This window comes from Podarcis tiliguerta (assembly GCF_965153285.1).
Source record: "Podarcis tiliguerta genome assembly, chromosome: 6".
Classification (NCBI taxonomy): Eukaryota; Metazoa; Chordata; class Lepidosauria; order Squamata; family Lacertidae; genus Podarcis; species Podarcis tiliguerta.
This window is the reverse complement of record NC_139539.1, coordinates 63739223-63760683: the sequence shown is the minus strand read 5'-3', so window position 1 is coordinate 63760683 and position 21461 is coordinate 63739223. Positions and strand designations below refer to the sequence as shown.

The 21461-nt window shown below is 39.6% G+C and overlaps 1 protein-coding gene across 6 annotated transcripts in view; it reads left to right on the top strand.

Annotated features, from left to right (window-relative positions):
• SLC44A5 (solute carrier family 44 member 5) overlaps positions 1-21461 on the top strand; it is a 160020-nt gene that overhangs the window by 66338 nt on the left and 72221 nt on the right. For 3 of the 6 annotated variants that reach the window (XR_014513084.1, XM_083448410.1, XM_083448408.1), the window contains exon 2: positions 12812-12860. The exons of 1 other annotated variant lie outside the window; for it this stretch is intronic. Coding sequence is in view for 4 of the 5 variants with exons in the window: in XM_083448410.1 (XP_083304536.1) it covers positions 12812-12860 (49 nt within the window). In the remaining variant the exon portion in view is untranslated. Of the gene's footprint in view, positions 1-194; positions 309-12811; positions 12861-21461 lie in introns of those variants that run through there. 2 more of the 6 variants (XM_083448411.1, XM_083448409.1) reach the window with 2 other exon arrangements.

Sequence of the window (21461 nt, the reverse complement as noted above, 5' to 3'; positions counted from 1 at the left end):
GTATTTGTGTACTTTGGAAAAGAGGTGGTTCTCTATGGGAGTGACATTTATAGCAGCAGCCGTATGTTGGCACTGGGTGATATCAGTTTTCTTTTAGTCGTAAGTCCCACCCCCATTGTGAGCCGATCCTTATTGGATGAGGTTGTGCCATTCAATTAGTTTTATTTTTAAACCTGGTTACATGGTATTTTGTGGACATAAGCTCACTGTACAAACTGTTCTTCCTGAAAAGTCCTTGTAGTTGTACATTGCTAGAGTTGGAAGCAGCAATATGACTAAAAAGGAAGAATTCTACTATGGAGAAAATGGTAATCTTATATGTCTTTGCTCTAAATGAATAACGTGAAAAATGTTTTGTACCAGAGACTGATATTCAGGGTTCTCTTCCATCTATGTGTCTTTGGGGTATGTGAAAAGTGATTGCTAGATGAAACAGTGTTGCAGTAATTTGAAGATATATTTTGTTTTACTTACATAATGTATGTTTTTGAACCAATCTTTTAACTTCCAAACAAGTTAAAAATGGGTTCAACCCTTTTCGAAGAAACCTGCTGTGTTTACATTTGTTGTACAAGTTCTGCTCTTAAACTTTAAAAAACCCCTCAATATGTTGTGAAAAATGGGACAATTACTGCAAGCTTATTCCATAGCTTTCAATGAAAAGACTTGGTTTGGATTGCATTCTGTGCCTTTATATATGCATCAGATCAGCAAGATACATTATACAAATCTTTAGATTTAGAGCAAATTTCAAAATTAAAATTTTCTCCAAGCAAAACCTTCCTATAATACTACAATGTGTTTCTATCTGGAAATTTCTGCTAGCACTGATATTTACAGTTGTTAGTTTTAACAAATTATTGTTATTTTTTGACTTTTTGTATATTAATCTTCCTTTAATAAACTGTCAAGTTCTGTCTTACTTTGGTAGCAATCTTAAACCAGACCCATCCCTCCCCAATATGAGCAGGTATTCTGATGCTTCAGTAGAGAGCTGTCATTTCCGGAAGAGTTTTTGAAGGTGTTTGTAATAATGCAGTGTTTTACTTTTTTCAGCGAACACTGTTGTCTTCAACTTGTGAAATTTGTTTGCTTTGTGAGTAATAAAAAACCACACCCCTTACTACTATGAGATCAGAGTATGGAGCACTTAATCTACTATGCCCTTGTTCGTTAGTAAATTAACAGGTATTGGGTTTTACTGGAGTGGTATTCTAACAGTCACATCTGATCCCCAAATGCTTAATTTTTCCTTTTTAATATGATAGGAAACCAATAGAGGTGTGTCATGCATACTAAGGCTTAAGGAAGTTATTATGAATTCTGTTTTGCTAAGAGGAATGGAGTCATTATAAAAAGTAGAATAACTTCTTGGAAAAAGAAACCTGGTGTGCACTTGGCCCCACTGGCTACATTATCAACCATTCTGTTTCATGTAGCTATCCTGAGCATTCAGGAAATTGCTGCTGTTGATGCTGCTGCAGCATAATGTAGGGCAAAATAAAAGCATATGGAGGAAATTATGTATGAGGATCCTCTAGTCTTTTTGAAACCTTGACTTATTATGGTCCTAAAGAGACAAGAAACTATGTCTGAAATGCAAAAATTTGCCAGTTCTACATAAATATTTCATACCTGTGTTTGATATACGGATACACCTGGATGTAACCATGCAAATATATAAACATTTGCTCCTGTTGGATAAATGCTGATGGATTAATGAAGAGGATTATAAGACAGGTCTCTGCCACATCACCACATAGCTATGCAGATCCTTTTCCCATTTCCCTCCAATTGTGTGTAGGAAAGAAATTGTTCTCATGCTCTCAGGGGGTTGCACTAAATGGTCCTTGGGGTCCTTGCCAGCTCTTTAGTTTTATGATTCTAGGTACAGTAACTTTCAAGTTCTAAATGAGCATACCTGAAGGAAGTTCTGCAACTTAATGGAGTATAGGCAACTGCATAGCACATTGGGTACCTTTATATTTCCCTTATAAGCTTGGTTTTGGTCTGAAGGATTTCTGTGTGACAGGGTAATTTGTGTTCTGTACCAGCCAGCAGTTTTTATCACATACATCTGTTCCAAAGCTATTAGCTGCCAAGGTTCTTGTGTGGCAAAAATATGTTTTTGTTGGTTATTGGCATGGAAGAGAACATATTTGCTACAATGCAAACAGAAACAAGGGAGCTCCCTCAGTTTACAGAGCAGGGCTTGTGTGCTGTGAAGGTTTTCTGATATGAAGCAGGACAAAATTTCACTTTTGTTAATCGGTAAAATTCATCCCTCTCCACCCCCAAAAAGAGAGAAAATGTTCTCTGGCAGCACAGTCCTATGAAGTGTGCTCAGAATAAGCCTCACTGAGTTCAATATAACTTACTCTAGGAAACTGTGTATAGGGTTGCATCCTAAATTCCTTTGACGTAAACTGTCAGCAGTGGGCACAAATCATGTTTTCTCCCCCCTAGCAAATGGGATTTAAGAGTAGCTTCACTGAATGTCCATGTATCCTCTGAAGGAAAGAATCAGTGGTGTGTTGTAAAGAATGCTGAAAGAATGAGGTTCATAAACCTGTTAATGGTGCAAGTAGCATAGCCATATTATATACACCAAGCTTTAATATCTTGATGAGTGTGTCGACATGTGAACTGGGCCATAGTCAGCTGTCAGTATTTTCTAACACAAGCCAGAAGGTAATGCAGGTATAATGTGGTAAAGAATGTTAGACATTAACACACCTAGCTGATAGATAGGAAATATGTGCTACCATACCTAGTTTTCCTAGATTACCTTAGCAAAGCCTGTGACATTTTCTTGGGTTTTTATCTCACATCTTTCCATAAAATAGTGAGAAGCAGAAGTGATAAGCTACTTTAATTTAACTGTCATCAGTAACCTGTGGAAGATAAGAAGTTGCTGGAAAGATGCTATCACCAGCTGCAGAAATGCACAGTGAATTCCTGATAAATTGACTCATCCTAAATATTTTTCCTCTGTCAATCTTTGGTGCACGGATTGAAGTTAAGAAATTCTATTATTTAACATAGCTGCCCCCAATGCAGTGAAGTAAACAAGAAGTCTGAACAAAGTACCTATTAATCCACCTCACATTTCCTCCCCTTGCCTTGGAGGTTTCCTATGTTACTGCCAACACAGTCCACATAGAAGTAACACTGGTTTACTGTGTGTGCTATGCTTTAAATAGCCTGTTTATGTGCCCATTTGCAAAAGAAAAAAAATGTGCTCTCTCTCTGTGCTAGTAATATGTTATTAATAATAAAAATAACTTTTTAAAGGTTGCATTCTGCCATTCTAGAAGGCTAGTTTATACAACGGTTTATTTTTACATGTGAATTTTCCTGACTGTCTCTGGGTAGGCACTCACATGAAAAAATGGCTCATGTGAACCAGCTAATTATGTATATGGGCAGCATCAATTCCTGGGAATGTGGCAGCTAGGAAAATTTCTCCATGATGTTGGAAATTGCTATGAGGTATAACCAAGACCAGCCTATTCACAAAAAGGATTTTAGGCATGGGTTCAAAGACAAGTCGAGATTGTTTGTGTATATAAACATTTTTACTTTGGAAGCCTGCTGTTCAAATATCTCCTTCAAGTCACAAGGGAGCTTTAGGCAAGCTGTATTTTCCCCATCTTAGTCTCACATCTGCAACATGGGAATATAATACTGTAAACTATTGTGTTGTTCCAAAGTTGCTATAAGGATTACTGAGATAGTCTCTGTGAAATTTGAACACTTGAAACCATAATTATTCAAAAGTTATTTTACATATTGGCTCAGAATTATACTTTGTCCATGGTTAGTGGTACAAGCCAAACCTTAAGAATAAAAATTACCTTTGATAGCTTCATATGAACTAACTGGTCATCAGGAAAGCAGGTTCAGATCCCCTGTGCAGTAGTACCTCGGGTTACATACGCTTCAAGTTACATACACATCAGGTTACAGACTCTGCTAACCCAGAAGTAGTGCTTCAGGCTAAGAACATTGCTTCAGGATGAGAACATGTTCCGGTGGTGCGGCGGCGGCAGGAGGCCCCATTAGCTAAAGTGGTGCTTCAGGTTAAGAACAGTTTCAGGTTAAGAATGGACCTCCGGAACGAATTAAGTACTTAACCTGAGGTACCACTGTATACAATAAGTGGCCCAGATGTTCATAGTGGAAAGCAAAATATTGCTCAGATACATTAAACACTAGATCTTGTCTGTTTTTTAAAGTTGTTGCAGGAAATTGTCGTGTTTTCACAAATCAGCTTTCTACTTACTGCACTGTGGCTGAAATCATATATGAGCAGTGCTGTTTTTCTAGAAAAAGAGGTGCCAAAACTCACCATGAACGCCTCCCTTGTTCTCTTATAATGGCAATGGTGCCTGTCTGAGAGGTGCTGGAACTGAATTCTGGCGAGTTCCAGCTGGAAAAAGCCCTGCTTGTGAGTAAGTGCAATTGAACTCTTTGGGACTGTGTTGGACTGTGCTGTAAACCAGTTAATTCATTTCTGATTTTAATAGAACTTTTAAAGACATGGTGGAAGTGCTAGCTTTCCATAGAAATTTACTGGAAAAGCTAATATTTTAGTGTAGCTGTGATTGGGCAGCAGACATTACAACCCAAATTAAATGTACCAGCAAAGAGAAGAACTAGTGTTCTTTCTAACCCATTTCTTATTTTATATGTGCTATTCGGTGATTTGAGTTCTCTGGTATTTAAAAGTAATACCTGTCAACAGGTCAGCTGATCAACCCATCATTGTAAAAGCAAGTCAGCAGAGCAGGAGGCATACAATTGAGGATTAGAGTTTGCCTGGGAGAGGTCCTAAGTAGATTGACTTTGCTGCAGTCTGAGTTTTATATGAGTGATAATTGGCTTGCAATACATACAAGCCTCATCCCAGCCTATGAACTGCAATACTTGCAGCAATGTACATAGCAGGATAGCCACAAACCCCTCACCTCATCTCTCTTACAATACTCCCAACTTGCAGTGTGAGAGTAACAATTGCAGACAACACAGCAGGGTTGTAGCAAACTTCTGTTTCATCCTAAGCCCTAAGATATATTGTAGGGCTTTTGTAAACCACTGTCTAATATGCAACTTGACCCTCAACATGTAGTTTTAACCCTGGACTAAAGTGGGCTGTGATAAGTCACACTCTTCCAGCCAAAGCTGAAAAACTAAAATAAAACTAAAACACCTGAGTTAGAAAAAGCTTGAGCTTCTCTGTTCTTTGATGCCATTTGTTTTGCAGAGGGCAGCCTAGTAGCAAATCACAATTGTGCTGAAATTTTGGGATTTCTCTATATTTATTTCCACAAGTAGCTTTCACTTCTTCTTTAGAGGACATTTCAATATGGCTTATCACTTAGACCCACGAAATTGTTTATCTTCCATGGAATGGCCCAGTCTTGTAATTTTATGTGCTTATGGAATAGGGACCATGCCCCAGTGGTAAGGTTGCCGGCTTAGTACAATGTGAGAGGAGCCAACCACATCCTCTCATCTGTCAAGTTGGGGAGAATAAGGGACAGTGAGCCTTTGAGCAAGAAGAAGTAAACCCCGCTCTCCAGTGCTTAAGGTACAATGATGCATCCAGTAATATCCCAGTGATGTGTAAGTGTGTATGATCTCAGAAAGCTTAAGCCATCAATGATATAGTTCCTACATTTTCTAGGTCGTGTGTCTCTGATTCAAGGGTTAGGAATCTGGCTGAATTTCAAGATCAGTGTACCCCCCCTATCTTTCTGTATGTGGGAAATTGCACTGCACTGTGATTCACACACCATATCAAGGGAACAGCAAACCTTAATGGTTTAATATCACTATTGGCCATATGCCACAGCTGAGCAGTAGTAGTTCAAGAAGACAGTTCACTAGCCCTTGAGAGCCATATATTGCTTTTTATATGGCATCGTTCATCCAGAAGGGTACCAAAGTGCTATGCATGTGAATATATATTCATTAGCCTCGGCAATAGCAAATGCTATCATTTATATTATGTTACAGAGTTCCATTATAAACCTCTTTATTCATTTGCTCATCTCTTTATCCTTTTGGGCTCAGACCTTTATATGCTTGCTGTACAGTCATAGGGCATTGTGCTTTTGTTTTAAATAAAACATATTAAATGGGCCTCTTCTTAATGAAATTTTGACGTTAATTCCTCAAATATATGGAGGGGGGAGAATTGACATATTTGTGCTTTTAAAGTAGCAAGATTTTTAAATTACACGGTCTTTTGCAGTTCTGCACTACTGTCTGTGTTTAGAAATGCTGCTTTGTACCTGTTTAATTGCTTCCCTTCTTAAGATCTATTGGAAGCCCTTTCTGGACTTAGGAAATAGTTCTAGATGAGCTGAAAGGGGATTGCAAAGACTTTTGTTGTCAGAACAGAGCAGGAGAAATCGCTCTGTCCATTTATCTGCCGAATAATCAGACTACTCCAAAACCTCATTCCACAACTCTTACTCCTTCAGCCCCCTTACTATTTTGCTTTCTCATTTTTATTGTTGTACATTTTCCAACACTGATTATTGTCTCTGTTAGCTAGATTCACTCACGCTTTCTGGTTGGAAAAACATGACCAAGTGGCTGCTCAAGCACTTTATTTTAAGGATAATGAAGAGAATACAGAGTTCAGTTCTCGGGGACTGCCCCCTGGTGCTATACTGGATAAGTTGCCTGCAGGCACATAGCACTACCTGCCCAAGGGACAATTTTGTCTTTTCATTTCCAGCCAGGTAAATTTTATGTCTAGTACTGTACTAGTATGGCTTTCTTTCTTGCCCTTTGTCTCATGTTTCTTGCTTTCTGCCTTGCCACTGGTACTAACTGATCCTCCCAGGCCTTTTTGTATAGTTGGCACTTGCTCTCAACTTTTCACCACCAACCCATATTCCAGCCATCTTCTGCTGCTGTCCACAACTCATTCTCTTCTGCTGTCTGATAACAGACCAAACAATGCTCCTTTGCTCAGGAACATATGGGAGTTCGGTTTAAGATGCAAAGCTGAAGTGCATCTAATTGAGATGTACCAAAAGAAGGATTGACTGCTTGTCCTGTTTAAAGAGTGTCTATTCCCAACCGGCACACCTCTCTTTAATTGCCTCTGATGGAAGCAGAATAGTGTAGTGTACAAAAGCAGCTGGTTTTATAAGAGAAACAAGTCTAACGTTTGACACCCATGTGGCCACTCAGCATAAATATTCTATTAGTTGTGCAATTAAAATGTGTAGCTTCATAAGGAAGAGCAATGCTCCACATTGATTTGCAGGGATCAAGTGAGAAATCTTTTGGTGTGTTGATCCCTGTAATGAGCAATCTTGCCATACAAGGACAAAAAACTCAATTTTCGAGCTGTCATTGTTGCATAGAAAAAGCAAAAATGTCGAATACTGGATTCACCTATGATTAAAGCCTCTTTGAGGGAATGAGCTTGGTTCATTGTATCTTTTCCTATAATTATAGCTTGAAATGCAAACAATTGCTGTCTCACAAACATTTTATATGTATTGCTTTATGAGTGTAAGCTGGCCCCACTGAGCCCAGTGCAGCTATTCACACATATCAAGTTGTTTGCATGCATTAGAGTTTGTAGAATAGAATTTGAATACATGCAATTCCTTAGAGTAGCCTGGTACGGTAAGAATACAACAGGGATTGTGGTCGACAAAGGTTAGGAGGAGACAACTTCCCAAAAGAGATGCCGCTTGGGGGAAGGGGAGGGAATCAATTTAATTAGAATGGATTCTTTTCATAGATAGCTTAAACCAACACACCAAATTCACTGCCTGAAATATGATTTTCTATCAATATTGATATAATGACATAAAACTCTAAGAACAGTCTTTCTTCAGTTCCATCCTACAACTTTGAGAAAGAGAGATGCAATTTGTATCTACGGACCGTTGTTGATTAGGATGGGAAACACAAAGCACATTTATTATGGAAGTGTTTGCATTGAAGTCAGCACCATTGCTCCATTTTAAGTGTGCTGTGGACTGGAGCTTTAATCTCTATTGAATTCCTTAAGACTTTGCCATTAGTACTGCAATAAAAATGTGATTAAAAGATGAGAGGCTTGAAAGGAAGTGGGAAGGGGCAATGCACCCCAGGATTTCGAATGCGACCTTGTTGATTAACACCTCAATTTAATTAATTTATTTCATTTCCAGTTTTCATTATATGGTGTGTTGTTGTTTTTAAAAAATATGTCTTTGTGTTAATGTAATAATCCTGGGGAGGGTTCCAATGGGGTCAGATGGGCTCAGTCATGCAGCATGGCAATACCTCTGTCACCTGAGTCACTAGGGTCCATCTCAAATTTGGACACCTTGCTTGTTAGTCCATCCTTGCCTCTGGAACCACTGGAGCCCAACTCAAGTTCAGCCTCTTAAGAGCAGGTGACTGCCCTGTTCATGCTGTTTACTCTAGAGGAGTCTCTCACACCTCCTCCATCACCTACTAGGTCACAGAGAAGGCAGGCCAGGCATGAACAGACAGGTCAGGCCCAGCCTTCCTGGAGGAGTGAGCATTTGCTTGCCAAGTCTAAGGAACAGCCTTGTTGGTTGCACTAAATTAGGCCCCCCCCCTCCACTCAAAATTACAGGGAGCATGTCACTTGTTGGATGAATGTCTTCAGTTGTCTAACTATGCATTGTACCTGCTGTGCCTTTCAACTTTATCCTGCTTATGTATTGCATTGATATGAGTATTAAATATTTGGTAGAAACTGTAATCTGAGTTTGAGTTCTTCATCCAGTAGGAGCCAGGACAGTGATTTGGATATTTGGATACAGAATTTGGAAACAACAACAACAACCACACCTTATGCAGTTTACCTGTATAGAGAAGGTTTTTAATGTTTAATGTTTTATTATGTTTTTATTTCTGTCAGAAGCTGCCCAGAGTGGCTGGGGCAACCCAGTCAGATGGGTGGGGTACAATTACTATTATTATTACTATTATTATTATTATTAGTTTGGCAGTATAACATTTCATAGATAGGCAAAAGTGCACAGCAATTTTTAAAAATGAGAAATTTAGATGTGGAACCATTTCTTATACCTTGAAATATATTATAGCAATGAAGAACATTTTATGATGCTATTTGGTTTGCAGCAAATAGCATAGAGGAAGAAATGTCTGGTTCATGGTTAAGGCATCAAGAAATAAGAGAGCTAAGAAGAGGCCTGCTAGATCAGGCCAGTGGCCCATTTAGTGCAGCATTCTGTTCTCAAAGTGGTCAATTGGGTGCCTACAGGAAATAGCCTGTGAGCAGGACCTGAGTTCAGTTTTTTAATACCATAAACATTGTGGAAAGATGTTAATCATTTGATCATTTAATGTGAATGGTCACGTAAATACTACATAAGCAAGGAGTGTCTTGAATAAATGGATTTTACAAAGAGAAATTTATTGTCTTTACACTTCCAATATTATTTGCCCACCTACATATATTTTTTAAAAATACTTTTGGGAGATATGAATGTTTGCTACTTCATCCACGAAAGCTAGATTTCACATAATCCAATAAATAAATAAATAAATAAATAAATAAATAAATAAAGCCTGATATTGTGAGCTCCTTTTTCATTAATTGCTGTATAACTTTGGTTCGTGGGACACGGGTGGCACTGTGGGTTAAACCACAGAGCCTAGGACTTGCCCATCAGAAGGTCGGCGGTTCGAATCCCCGTGACAGGGTGAACTCCTGTTGCTCGGTCCCTGCTCCTGCCAACCTAGCAGTTCAAAAGCACATCAGAGTGCAAGTAGATAAATAGGTACCGCTCTGGCGGAAGGTAAACGGCATTTCCGTGCGCTGCTCTGGTTCGCCAGAAGCGGCTTAGTCATGCTGGCCATATGACCTGGAAGCTGTACGCTGGCTCCCTCAGCCAATAAAGCGAGATGAGCGCCACAACTCCAGAGTCGGTCATGACTGGACCTAATGGTCGGGGTCCCTTTACCTTTTTAACTTTGGTTCAATTTCTGTGCATCATTCCAACATTTAACCAAGTCAGCTGTGGACAATAAAGTTATTTCACATAATATTACATAATAAGAAGAAAATGACAACTAATAACTTGAACAGTGAAACTGTTAGACAGACAAGCACGGTCTCCCTCAAATTAACAAAAGGCCAATTTAAGGCGTCTGACTTTCTGTTACAGTTACATATTCATTTTTTCATGCGTTTCTTTCTTGATAGGATGTGACAGCTCATTCATTTTTGTGTGTGCATGTTGAGGTTGGCACTAAATGTGTACTTCAATGCTGCTTAGTGTGTTGACTCTTTTTTTGGATGGTTTGGTACATTTCCAGATTCTAGCTAGCTGTATTCTGGGGGGGGGGGGGGGGGGGCTTCAAAAAGTGTTTTGAACCAGGTTGTTGTGGATGATATAATGAGAAGCTTATGTTGAAACAGGGGTGGTGTTTTTTTAAAATGTGGACATAAACAAAAATCCTAAATGCATGTTGAGGGCTATGTGAATTGTCCTCAAGTTAAGTGTGTTATAAAAGGAAGGACATTTGTTCCCAACTTTTCACATAATTATTGTTTTTCATAGCTCCCTTGAGTTGTAGTCACACTGAAAATAACAGCTCCAGCAAAATCGCATTTCATCTTCATTGAAACCTAGATAAATCTGCAAATTATGTGGTGTAAAATTATTTTTATAGGATATGGGAAGGCAAGGCTGTGAATAGAGCTTCTTATTTCATTTTAACATTTGCAATTAAGACTTTCAATGGGTAGTTTGAGAGAAAAGTAGCTTCAAATTCAAGGCAGCAATGCTTAATGGGTTTTTATTTCTCTCACAAGCCCACATTGAAGAAACGCGTTGGGAAAGAGTGATAATTTTAAGACAAATGAAAGAACTATACTGCATGTTTTCTCGAAAAGATAATTGCTCTGTCTTTCCTGATTTACCTAGCTGTAGGCTGGCAAAACTTAACAAACCCGTGTTAATTCTTTGGTTCTGCAAATGGTTGCCTATTGTGCAGACTTGTTGTATACAGTACTTTGAAACAGTGGAATGAAGCTCACACAACTGGTGACTCTTAGAATGGCTGCTTACCCAGTTGTGGGGTAGGCAGCTATTTTGGCCTGTCACAGAGAACTTGCACTCCCAGGGAACAATTCCTGGGAACAACGACAGGCAGACTGGGTGATTCCCAGCCTAGCCGCTGTGGATTGGTGGGCTTTCCCACCAGCTGCTTGATTTAAATTCCAGCTGGTCTAGCCAGGTTGAGTGGGGGTTGGGAGCACATAAAGGCCAGCCGTGCCCAACCCTAGGGTCTCTGTCCAAAAACCTTCAGTGGCTTGGGAGGGTCATCTGTACAGACCTGCATCTTGCAGAGGACCCATTAATCCTGGGTCTGACCCTGCCATGTGGCAGCCCTCCACCAGCGGGGCTGGAAGGATATACACCCAATGCCTAAGCCAAGCCCAGCAACCTACATGTGGAATCAATAAAGTTGTGGCCAATTTTTTAATCCCGGAATGTTGTCCTGTCCAGTTTGTTCTCTTTCACAGGCTAGGCCTTGCCTAGGGGTGTGTGTGGCAGATGTGCCCCTGCCTAGGGGGAGGGGTCATTGTGAGTGGGTCCGCAATTCTTTTTCATTCCTTATAGCTTCTCTAGTCATTTGCACATATATCAAATATTAAGCACAAAATATATAGTTGCTTGCAACAGTGCAAGTTGTGTCTACAGCACTTTCTTCCTTCCACTTTGTACAACTCACCACACAATTTCAGGGTCATGTTTGGTTCTTATGTATATATAGTCAGACATAGAGTGGTACCTCAGGTTAAGTACTTAATTTGTTCCGGAGGTCCGTTCTTAACCTGAAACTGTTCTTAACCTGAAGCACCACTTTAGCTAATGGAGCCTCCTGCTGCCGCCACGCTGCCAGAGCACGATTTCTGTTCTTATCCTGAAGCAAAGTTCTTAACCTGAAGCACTATTTCTGGGTTAATGGAGTCTGTAACCTGAAGCGTATGTAACGTGAATCATATGTAACCTGAGGTACCACTGTACAATGCTGCCTTATGCTAGTAAACCAGTGGTCTATCTAGCCCAGTGTTGTCTACCAGTATAGCAGCAGGTCTCAGGCAGTAGGTTAGCCCTTCCCACAGTGCTGCTGGATTTTTCTGACATCTGTTGCCAAGGTTTTATGCATGTAAAGCATGTGTTCTAGAATAGAGTTGTGGGCGTTTTTTCCGCCCCCCCCCACAAGGAACAGAGTTCCTTGATGCCAAACCATGAGGTCTGGTGTGTTTCTGTGTGTTCTTTGACTGTGACTCCCTTACCTAGTCCCTCAGCTCACCCTGTTACTCAGTTCCTGGTTCACTTCTGGCTGCTTTCTCCAACTTAACCTTGACAACATGATGGTTTAATGGAGTGGACACAGTTGTACCGTTCATAGTGATACAGATACAGGCTGTGTACACAACATTCATTTAAAGTACACATGTATCTGCAAAGAATCCAGATAACTGACTTTTATCTCTCATAGAGCTGCGGTTCCCAGCACCTTTGACAGTCTTGAGGTTTTTTTATGGGGGGGGGGAGTACTTTAAATGTATGGTGTGTGTACTGCCACAGTTTCACGTGATTTCTCTTCCTTAAACTAAACTTGGGCCACTTATGCAAGCTGTCCTGTGAATCAAACTAAGCAATAAATTAGTGAGGTTTTTCATAAGAGTTTAACATAGGACAAATTGATAACAGATTATTCCTGACTTTCTGTTTTGTTTACTATGCTGTATCTTTATAATATTTTATTTTAAATGCAGGTGAACCAAGGAAATTTGACCCAAAGTTCAGAGGACCTATTCACAACAGGTAAATACTTCTGATTTAGTATATTAAACTCCTGCATTGTTTTTCTGTGAACAGAAGAAAAATATGCACTTAACTGAAAAAATTGTATCAGTTTTTATTTGTGTCCAGATGTTGTCTCTTTCTGTACTTTGGAAGTGAGGGGGAACTTTTTTCTTCCAATATAATGATGATGCTGATGTTAGAGATTCGCAGAGTCTGCATGTTCCTCTTGCCATATGAAGGCTTTTACAAACGGCACGTTCATTGAGGGGTTGTCTACCCTACTTAAACTATAATGTTTAGGAACTGTTACTATGTGAATTCCACCAGCTGAACTGGTGTGAAAATCACACTAAGCCAAACTATGACTTGGTGGGACTGTGCAAGCTTGCATACACCTGGAAAGGAGCTCACAGCTACTTTGTTCCTTCCCCTTCCTTTTACTGCCACACTAAGGTTTGGCTTAGCATGTTCTCTGAACATGGGCTCATGGGCTCATGACCAGGAAACTGATCTTGAGCCATGGCTCAATACAAATGTGGTCCCATTTTTGAAAGAAGGATTATGAGGCATTTTGCACTGCTCATCATTGCTTTCTCGGTAATGACAAGTACGGTAGTGACATTTCAAGCCGTTCTAGAAATAGCATGCTAATATTTTCCGATGTGGGAGGTGCCATTTCCCCAGGACAGCCTAAATGCTAAGTTTTTCTACGGTAAGAAAAGTGGATATGGATGACTACTAGTGCACATCTTCAAGATACTGTCAATTCACAAACTTAAGCATGAAGCTGCGTGTTCATGAGATCATGCTATTTCAAAAGGTAGATAACAAGCATAGGAATTAAATATTGCCACATCTCATGCTGCCATTGCTCATGAATCACACTAGAACATCAAAAATAAAATCACATTTGAATTATAAGGTATTCTTAGAACCATTTGTGAATGCATTCTTTACTAGGGAGTGCTTGAATGTGGTGTGATTAAACAATCCCACTTTACTTTGTTTTAACTATCATGATATATAATGTGCCTGAAGAACACTGAAGATGGAAAGCGAGTAGAGAAGCATTACAAGCAATGTACTTTAACCCATAGCAGGTGTATAAGACGAAAACCAATGAAATATTATAAAAAGATTCAAAGGGCTGCAACAGGCACCCCCAAACTCGGCCCTCCAGATGTTTTGGGACTGCAACTCCCATCATCCCTAGTTGTAGTCCCAAAACATCTGGAAGGTTAAGTTTGCCTATGCCTGACCTATAGCCTTCACTTGAGGCAGAATTCCTATTAAGCTTAATGGGATGCTTGGTGTCTTTCAAAAACTGCATGCTGCATAGCAGTATATTTGCAGTTATCTTCTGATTTTAGACCCTTGCTTTATACCATGACGCCCTAATACAAACATATAGTTACCATGACAATAGCTGCAGATACTGCAGTTATTTGTATTGTGCTACATGTGCACGGCCACAGAATATTATGGCTATTATGTAATTATCATTTAAATGTGGTGTATTTTATAAAATGCTTGGGAGAAATGCTATATGGGGAGTTTGCCTTTCCCACCCAAACACAGTCCCACATACAATTAAGACATAATCAAGAGCTTTATTTTGTCTTGTTGTCTTTCTTTAAAAACAAGGATCATTTGTCCTTGGTACATACATTATTTTTGGACCTGATTATACTGTGTGACTGCAGTGCCCCATGATTAAAAATATATCACTATTATTTCAGACATTGGACAATATTTTTAGCTCTCTAATTGCCAAGAAAGGTGGTGTGTTTAGTGCCAACACTGGCATATTTAGTTGCTGCTAGTGTTTCTTATCTCACCCTCCCCGCCTTCAGTGAATGCTGATATTTTGGTGGAAGGGGTGATGATCTTCTGCCCATTTTTTATGGCCCTGAGTTTAACTTTAAAGAGCTGAGCTCACACATTATATTTAGTGTATAACTCAAAGTGTGTGTGTGTGTAGTACACTCTACTAATTTACACCTGTTCCTAAAATAAGCAATGCGACATATGCAAGGGTAAAGGAAAATATCAATCTATACTTAATTTTTAGGTGGGCAGTTCTAACAAGCTTTTGGCTACATGTGTTGGGGAAGTGGGATCTCAGCTGTCCATCATAAGTACCTGATTCATCTCCAAGTCTGCTGGATGCTTACACAAGAGTTTCTTCCTTGCATAGTGTCTACAAGTAAGAAATCTAACACATGTAGGCTTGAATTTTATGACAAATATGAAAAAAATGTGCACGATTAATTTATTTGCCTGTACACATTGTAAAACAAGACACAGTTGCATGGTTGTCGAACAGTTTCAGTCGAGGCAGTCATTTGTTTTGGTGAGGCAGGAGCAATTCCGCTGCCTGACCATGGATATCCAGTATGTTTGTCAGATCCAGCCCAAGGTCATCTATTGATTAACGCTGACAGAAGGTTATTTTCGTATGATACTTATCATCTTTTTAGTATAGGAAGCTTTTTGAGATGTCAGTACAGTTCCAGAATCTGTAATAATATTTAATCAAGACTACCAAAAGGCCAAACCTAAAGCAGAATGACGTTTTATTTTATTTTTTCAGGTATACTATAATTATATGCAAAATAAAAACCCATTTGCAATAGAGGTTTACCAGAAATAGACACCTGAAAAGTTTTCCGATAAGGCTTGTTGGTACCATTTATAGTCCATAGAAGATCTGCGTCATGTAATTGCACATGTAAGATTAGTGTATAGGGTAGATTTGTATTTTGGTACATAAGCACATAGGAGGCTTATACCAAGTCACACCATTGGATAACCTAGCTCACGATTACCTACACCAACCGACAGCAGCTCTCCAGAGTTTCAGTCAGGATTCGCTCTCACCCCTACCTGGGGATCTACGTTTTCTACTACCGAGCTCCATTTTCCTGACACATGGCTTCTTTCGTTGTCTTCTTGACTGCACCATACAAGAGGAGACTGATGTACAAAAGCAACAGCCTATTAGTTGTGGCATCCTGTTTCTCACAGCAGCCAAGCATGTTGTTCCCAAAAGCCCCTATGGAGGACATCCTGACATAGGCAGCTGTCACATTACTGGTGGGCTCTTCTACAGGTACTCTCACTAGTAGCTGAGACCCAGACCTTCATGATGACCTGTGGTAGGATCGATTGTAACAGGGCACATATCTGCAAAGGGACTGAGTTTCCTTTCCTTTTCTTAAAAGCAAGTTTCTGATATTCATAGAATGAAAGTTATGAAACAAAATGTACAGGCAAACTTTTAAAGTAATTTCTGTGTGATGAGCCAACTTGGCTGCTTCTGCTTCTCAGGCTTTTTGGCCAAAGAGAAAAGTGAGAGCTGTGATTGAAAAGTGGATTGTTTGGTCTAGTACAGGGCAGTCCAACACGGAGCCCAAGGGGAACATTTGACATGTGTGTGCATGCACCCACCCACTCCCTGCAACCCTCATGCTGTCTTCCCAAAGCCAGGTAAGCAGGGGGCTGGGATTGGGGAAGGAGGCATGAGGGCTCTGATAGAGTCCTAGAGTCTTCCAGCCTCCTTCCTAAAGCCCGGTGCCTTGCTTAGCTAGTTTTGTAAAGGCAGCATGAGGACTGGTGGTAGGGAGAATCAAACTTTAGCCTTGGTTCATCCCCACCTCCGCAATGTTAAAAGGCAGTGTGCAGCCCACAGATTCTGTGTCGAGGTACTCTTGCAGCCCACTTGGTGTAAAAAGCTGGACCACCCTAGTCTAGTAGGTTCCTTGCCATGCAACTCTGGGCATAACATAATACATTGAATAGTCAAGACACCTGCTGTTCACTGCAGAGGAGTGGGATGCAGAGAAGGCTTCAAGAAATCAAAACCTGTGCAAATTAAGACTTAGGTGAAATGGCTAAAATGTTTTGAATGCAAACACATTATTGAGAATATATTGCAAATGTGCTTTTGTTGTTTTCCTGGAAAAGAGAAAAATGAGACCACTAGCAATTACTTATCAATTTTAGTTTTCTCTCTGTGGGAAAAAAATGGCAAAGATAATAACAATGGCACTGTGATGTTCAAAGCAATATTTTAAGTACATAATGTTCTTTTCTACCCGCCCATGTACTTTGTTATTATTAGTATTATAGTTGATATTTTGAAAATAGATAGAAGAGCCTTGAGTGAACATTTAGTGAGAGGTAACTATTGAACGTGATGGAGGAAGCTGCATTAATATTAATAAGGGAAATTGTATTAATGGAGCTCTTTCTGTGATAACTTCCCTAGTTATATAGGAAAAACATTTACAGATAAAATGAATAACAGACAGATGCTAAATAATATTTTTATCAATAGGCTTTTGTATCCTAAAGCTTGTATTTCTTTAGTATGTGGCCTGATCTTTATTGATTAACTTGAGTTATTTTTAAACATATGTGGCAAATAGGGATCTGAATAGTCTGCCATGGACATATGCTATGTCTGAGATGAATATTCTTAATTTTAAAAAGTGATTCTGGAAAGGTGAAAGCTAATCATCTCCAAAACAGACTTTCTGAATAGTCAGGATTTTTAAAATCCTGTTTGGGGCCTTCCTGTATTACGGCACATTCTTATGTATGTCTGTTGAGGCATACAATCCATTGAATTCAATGGGCTTTGCTTCCTGGTAAGCATTTGTTATTTTAGCCTTTGTCTTGTAGGCAATCTTACTCCACCAGAAATTGCACAGTGTCAGCAGAATGGCACCACAGTAAAATGTGACAGTGTGGTGATGTCACTTATGGTAAGTATGGGTGACTGGCAGCAAGGACAAAATAATTTAAATAAATGATGTCAACATTCTAGCTATAAAAGGCGAGTTTCTCCTGCACTGCTACAAATGTTTTTGAAAATTGATGAATACCTTAGTTCCAGCACAGTATGACAAACAGTACTAAAATGAGAAGTAGTTTGTGCTATTGGGTGAAAGAGAGAAGGTGAAACTGCTCAGCACCTACTTTGCCTCTGTTGTCATCATAAAGTAAAGCAGTGCCCATCCTGGTGATAACAGAATAAATGATGGAGAGAGCTGTAGCCTAAGGTAGGAAAAGAGGTGATACGGGAACACCTAGCTACTTAAAACAAATTCAGATCTCCGGGGCCTGATGAGCTTCAGCTTGGTTTGGAAAGTCCATTCATGAGGGAGCAAAGTGGGCCTCTCTTCTGAGGTGACTTCCAGTACCTTGGTACAGGTACTAAGGAGGACCTTCCCCTGGTCCTGCCTATACGTATCTGTGGACCTTGAGTACTATGTTGAAAATTTCATAGATTGGCATATTCGTGTGGGAAAAAGTAGTCCCCAAAAGTAGAGTGGACACATAACATGTAACATGTGAATTTGACTAATGTGAGTTTGCAAACATAGATGCCATACATGCACACTACTCAGGGAGCCGAAGCTGATTGCATCCTCCTTTGAAATGCACACTCAGTGGGAGAGTACGGTTCACCCTGTGTGTAGGGGATGAATTTCAAGATTGAGCTATTGTACTTTTATCTGACCATACTGTTCTGATATATATGTTAACTTCTATGTATCAGTTGTAGCCTGATTTGATTAACGCTTACCGTAGATAAAAGGAAAGCCATGAAGCTGTTCTCCATTGAGATGTGCATTGTATGTCTAGTATTTGAATGGTAGAACACTGTTACACTATTGTACATAAGGGATTGTCTCTGTATCAGTGCTGTTGTTCCATTTCTAAATTTTAGCATCAGATGTTGTGTGCAGATGTTGCTGTTTTATGAATAATACATCAGATTCTGGATACTACTGCACCAGTAATATAACAAGTGATGCAGTATTTGCTCCCAAAGACTAATATTTCTCATAGAATTGGGGATTTCATAGACATGTCTACACTTTGGATGCTGGTGAGGGAGCATCTAAACTAGAGCTGTCAAGTAATTAAAGGCTTTTAGTTGATTAGCTGTCTTGCTTTTAATCAATTAATTAGACAAATTAAAGACAAGTGATGCTATTTCATGAAAACACCACTTGAATTGAATTAAATTGATAAATAAATTAGCATACGGAAGATTATTTTAAATGCATTTGTTAGATCAGGTTTAGATTGTCACTTCTCCAGAGAGGAATACACACCCAGCTATCGGCCATTTGTATATGTTAATTTATTTAAATGTATGCATATAGGGAATTGTCTGTTGTTTAGATAACTAGGGTAGAAAGCAGCTGTGTGATTATGCCCGACTGAGAGTTGATGCACTCGGATCATTTAGAAGAGTGAACTCAGCTTTCACAGTGTGGGCCAAAGTTAAGTAATCCTGGTGATTTCATTGGGAGAATTAAGCACATCTTTAACTATCTCTCACTGAAACAGATGGGACTTATTTGCGCTTAACTTTAATACCCTCTGTGTTTTCCTCTTCGTACTTTAATGCATATCTAAATAATATTAAAACATTTGTTACTTTGTGATGTAATAAGCACAATAATTACATTTTGTCGAAAAATGCTAGATAACGTAACTACTTTATAGTCCCGGTATAACTGATTTGATGCTATTATCATTATCATTGCTTCATTATCCCTATACTCATTCCACTGAGGATCGGTAGGGAGAGAGAGCAGTACATGCATGTGCACACAAACATATCTAGATTCTGTACAGATGAAAACTTGAACACTCTGAAGAGTACTGTTACCATAGTTTACCAGAATCACCAACAGCATGAATCATGATTACATAAATTAGATTCCTTCTCACTTTAATTCAATTCAGTCTTCAATAATGTTTCAGTTGGAATAGTTATTATTACTATTATAAATATCAACAAACATTATGAATATAGATACTTCCTATTAGAAGCTAAGTTTAATCAGTACGCTCTTAGTAATAACTAAGAAAGCTATTGGCAATCTTTAACTGTTGGCTACATGAATCTTTTGGACCCATGCAATATACATTTACAATGGAAAATTTAGAGCTTTGCTCTGGCAGTGATGCACACTTGAACACACTGCTGTTGAAATAGCATGCATATATTTTTATTTGCCAAATTTTCATCCCACTTCTGATTGTCACCCTTGAAATAGCATACAAAAGGTAAAAATGCACACATAGAAACAAACATTACACCAGAATATAAATAGTATACTGCTTATTATTTATTCCCATAATCTCTGTGTCAGGACTGGTCGTTGTCCTCTTCAGATCACCACACAAATGCTTCTTGTTCTTTATAAAACTTTTTATTGTGTATTAACAAAACAATCTTATAAACAGTTCTTAAATGTTATTCCTCAGAGTCACTTATTTCAGATACCTTCTGAGCTCTGCTTCTCCATGACCAGCCACCCTCAAAATGGCGAAGGCGCCTCTCCCTTCGTTTTCCCGCTCTTTTTTCTAACCTCCTGGCTAGAGCTGGCCTGTATCTCCTCTCCTCCGAATCTGAGCTAGAACTTAACCCTTGCCTTTCCTGTGAACAGCCAGTCCCTCCCTGTTGTTCCTCTTGCTCCCTTCTATTAGATTCACTGCTCTCCCTCCCCCCTTGGGGAATGCTTTCTCCCTCTGATAAACTGAAAACTTCTAACTCTTCCCTGACATCACCCCCTCCCCTAAGCCCCCCTTCCTCCTCCTCGCTCTCCTCTGTTTCTGAAGGACCGAACCCTCTGAACTCTTCTTCCTCGCTATCTGTCTTTTCAAAAATTTCTTGAAGATGCCAGTTATGGGGTTTTGGCTTGTGGGGATATTTTCTATGAAATTCTCTCTGCAATTCTGGAACGTTAATTTTTTCTGCTGATTCCCATGAGTTCTCAGACTCATCTAACCCTTTCCATGCAACCAAATACTGTAATTTCCTCCTACTTATTCTCGAGTCTAATATCTCTTCCACTTCAGCCTCCTCTTCCCCCATCATGGTGGGAAAAGGAGGTGGTTCCCTTGAAATTTGATACTTATGTGCTGGTACAAACACTGACAATAAAGATCTATGAAATACAGGGTGTATTCTCATATTTTCAGGTAAATGAAGCTTGAAAGCGACTGGGTTAATTTGAGCCTTTACTTGGAAAGGTCCCAATCTCCTTGGTTCTAGCTTTTTACACCTCCCTCGTATTGGTAGTCCTTTGGTAGACAGCCATACCCAGCTCCCTACTTGGATTTCTTCCCCAACTCGCCGGTGCCTGTCTGCAGCTCTCTTGTAAGCCTCTTTAGCTTCTTCCAAATCCTCTTTCAATATCTCATGAATGCACCTCAACTCCTCTATCATTTGTTCTGCTGCTGGTACTGCTAACTGCTCCTCTTGACCTGGGAATGCCCTTGGGTGCAAGCCATAGTTTGCCACAAATGGGGCTCTGCCCGTAGACACATGCATTGCATTATTATACGCAAACTCTGCTAGACTCAACTTCTCTAACCACCCGCTCTGCTGATAACCAGCATAACACCTCAGATATTGTTGTAGTGTTGCATTCGTTCTTTCAGCTTCCCCATTGGTTTGCGGGTGTCTCGCCGACGTGAGGCTTAGCTCCACATCTAGTAACTGCATTAACCTCTTCCAAAATTGTGATGTAAATTGGGCCCCTCTATCTGAAATGATTTGTGATGGCAAACCATGCAACCTAAAAATAT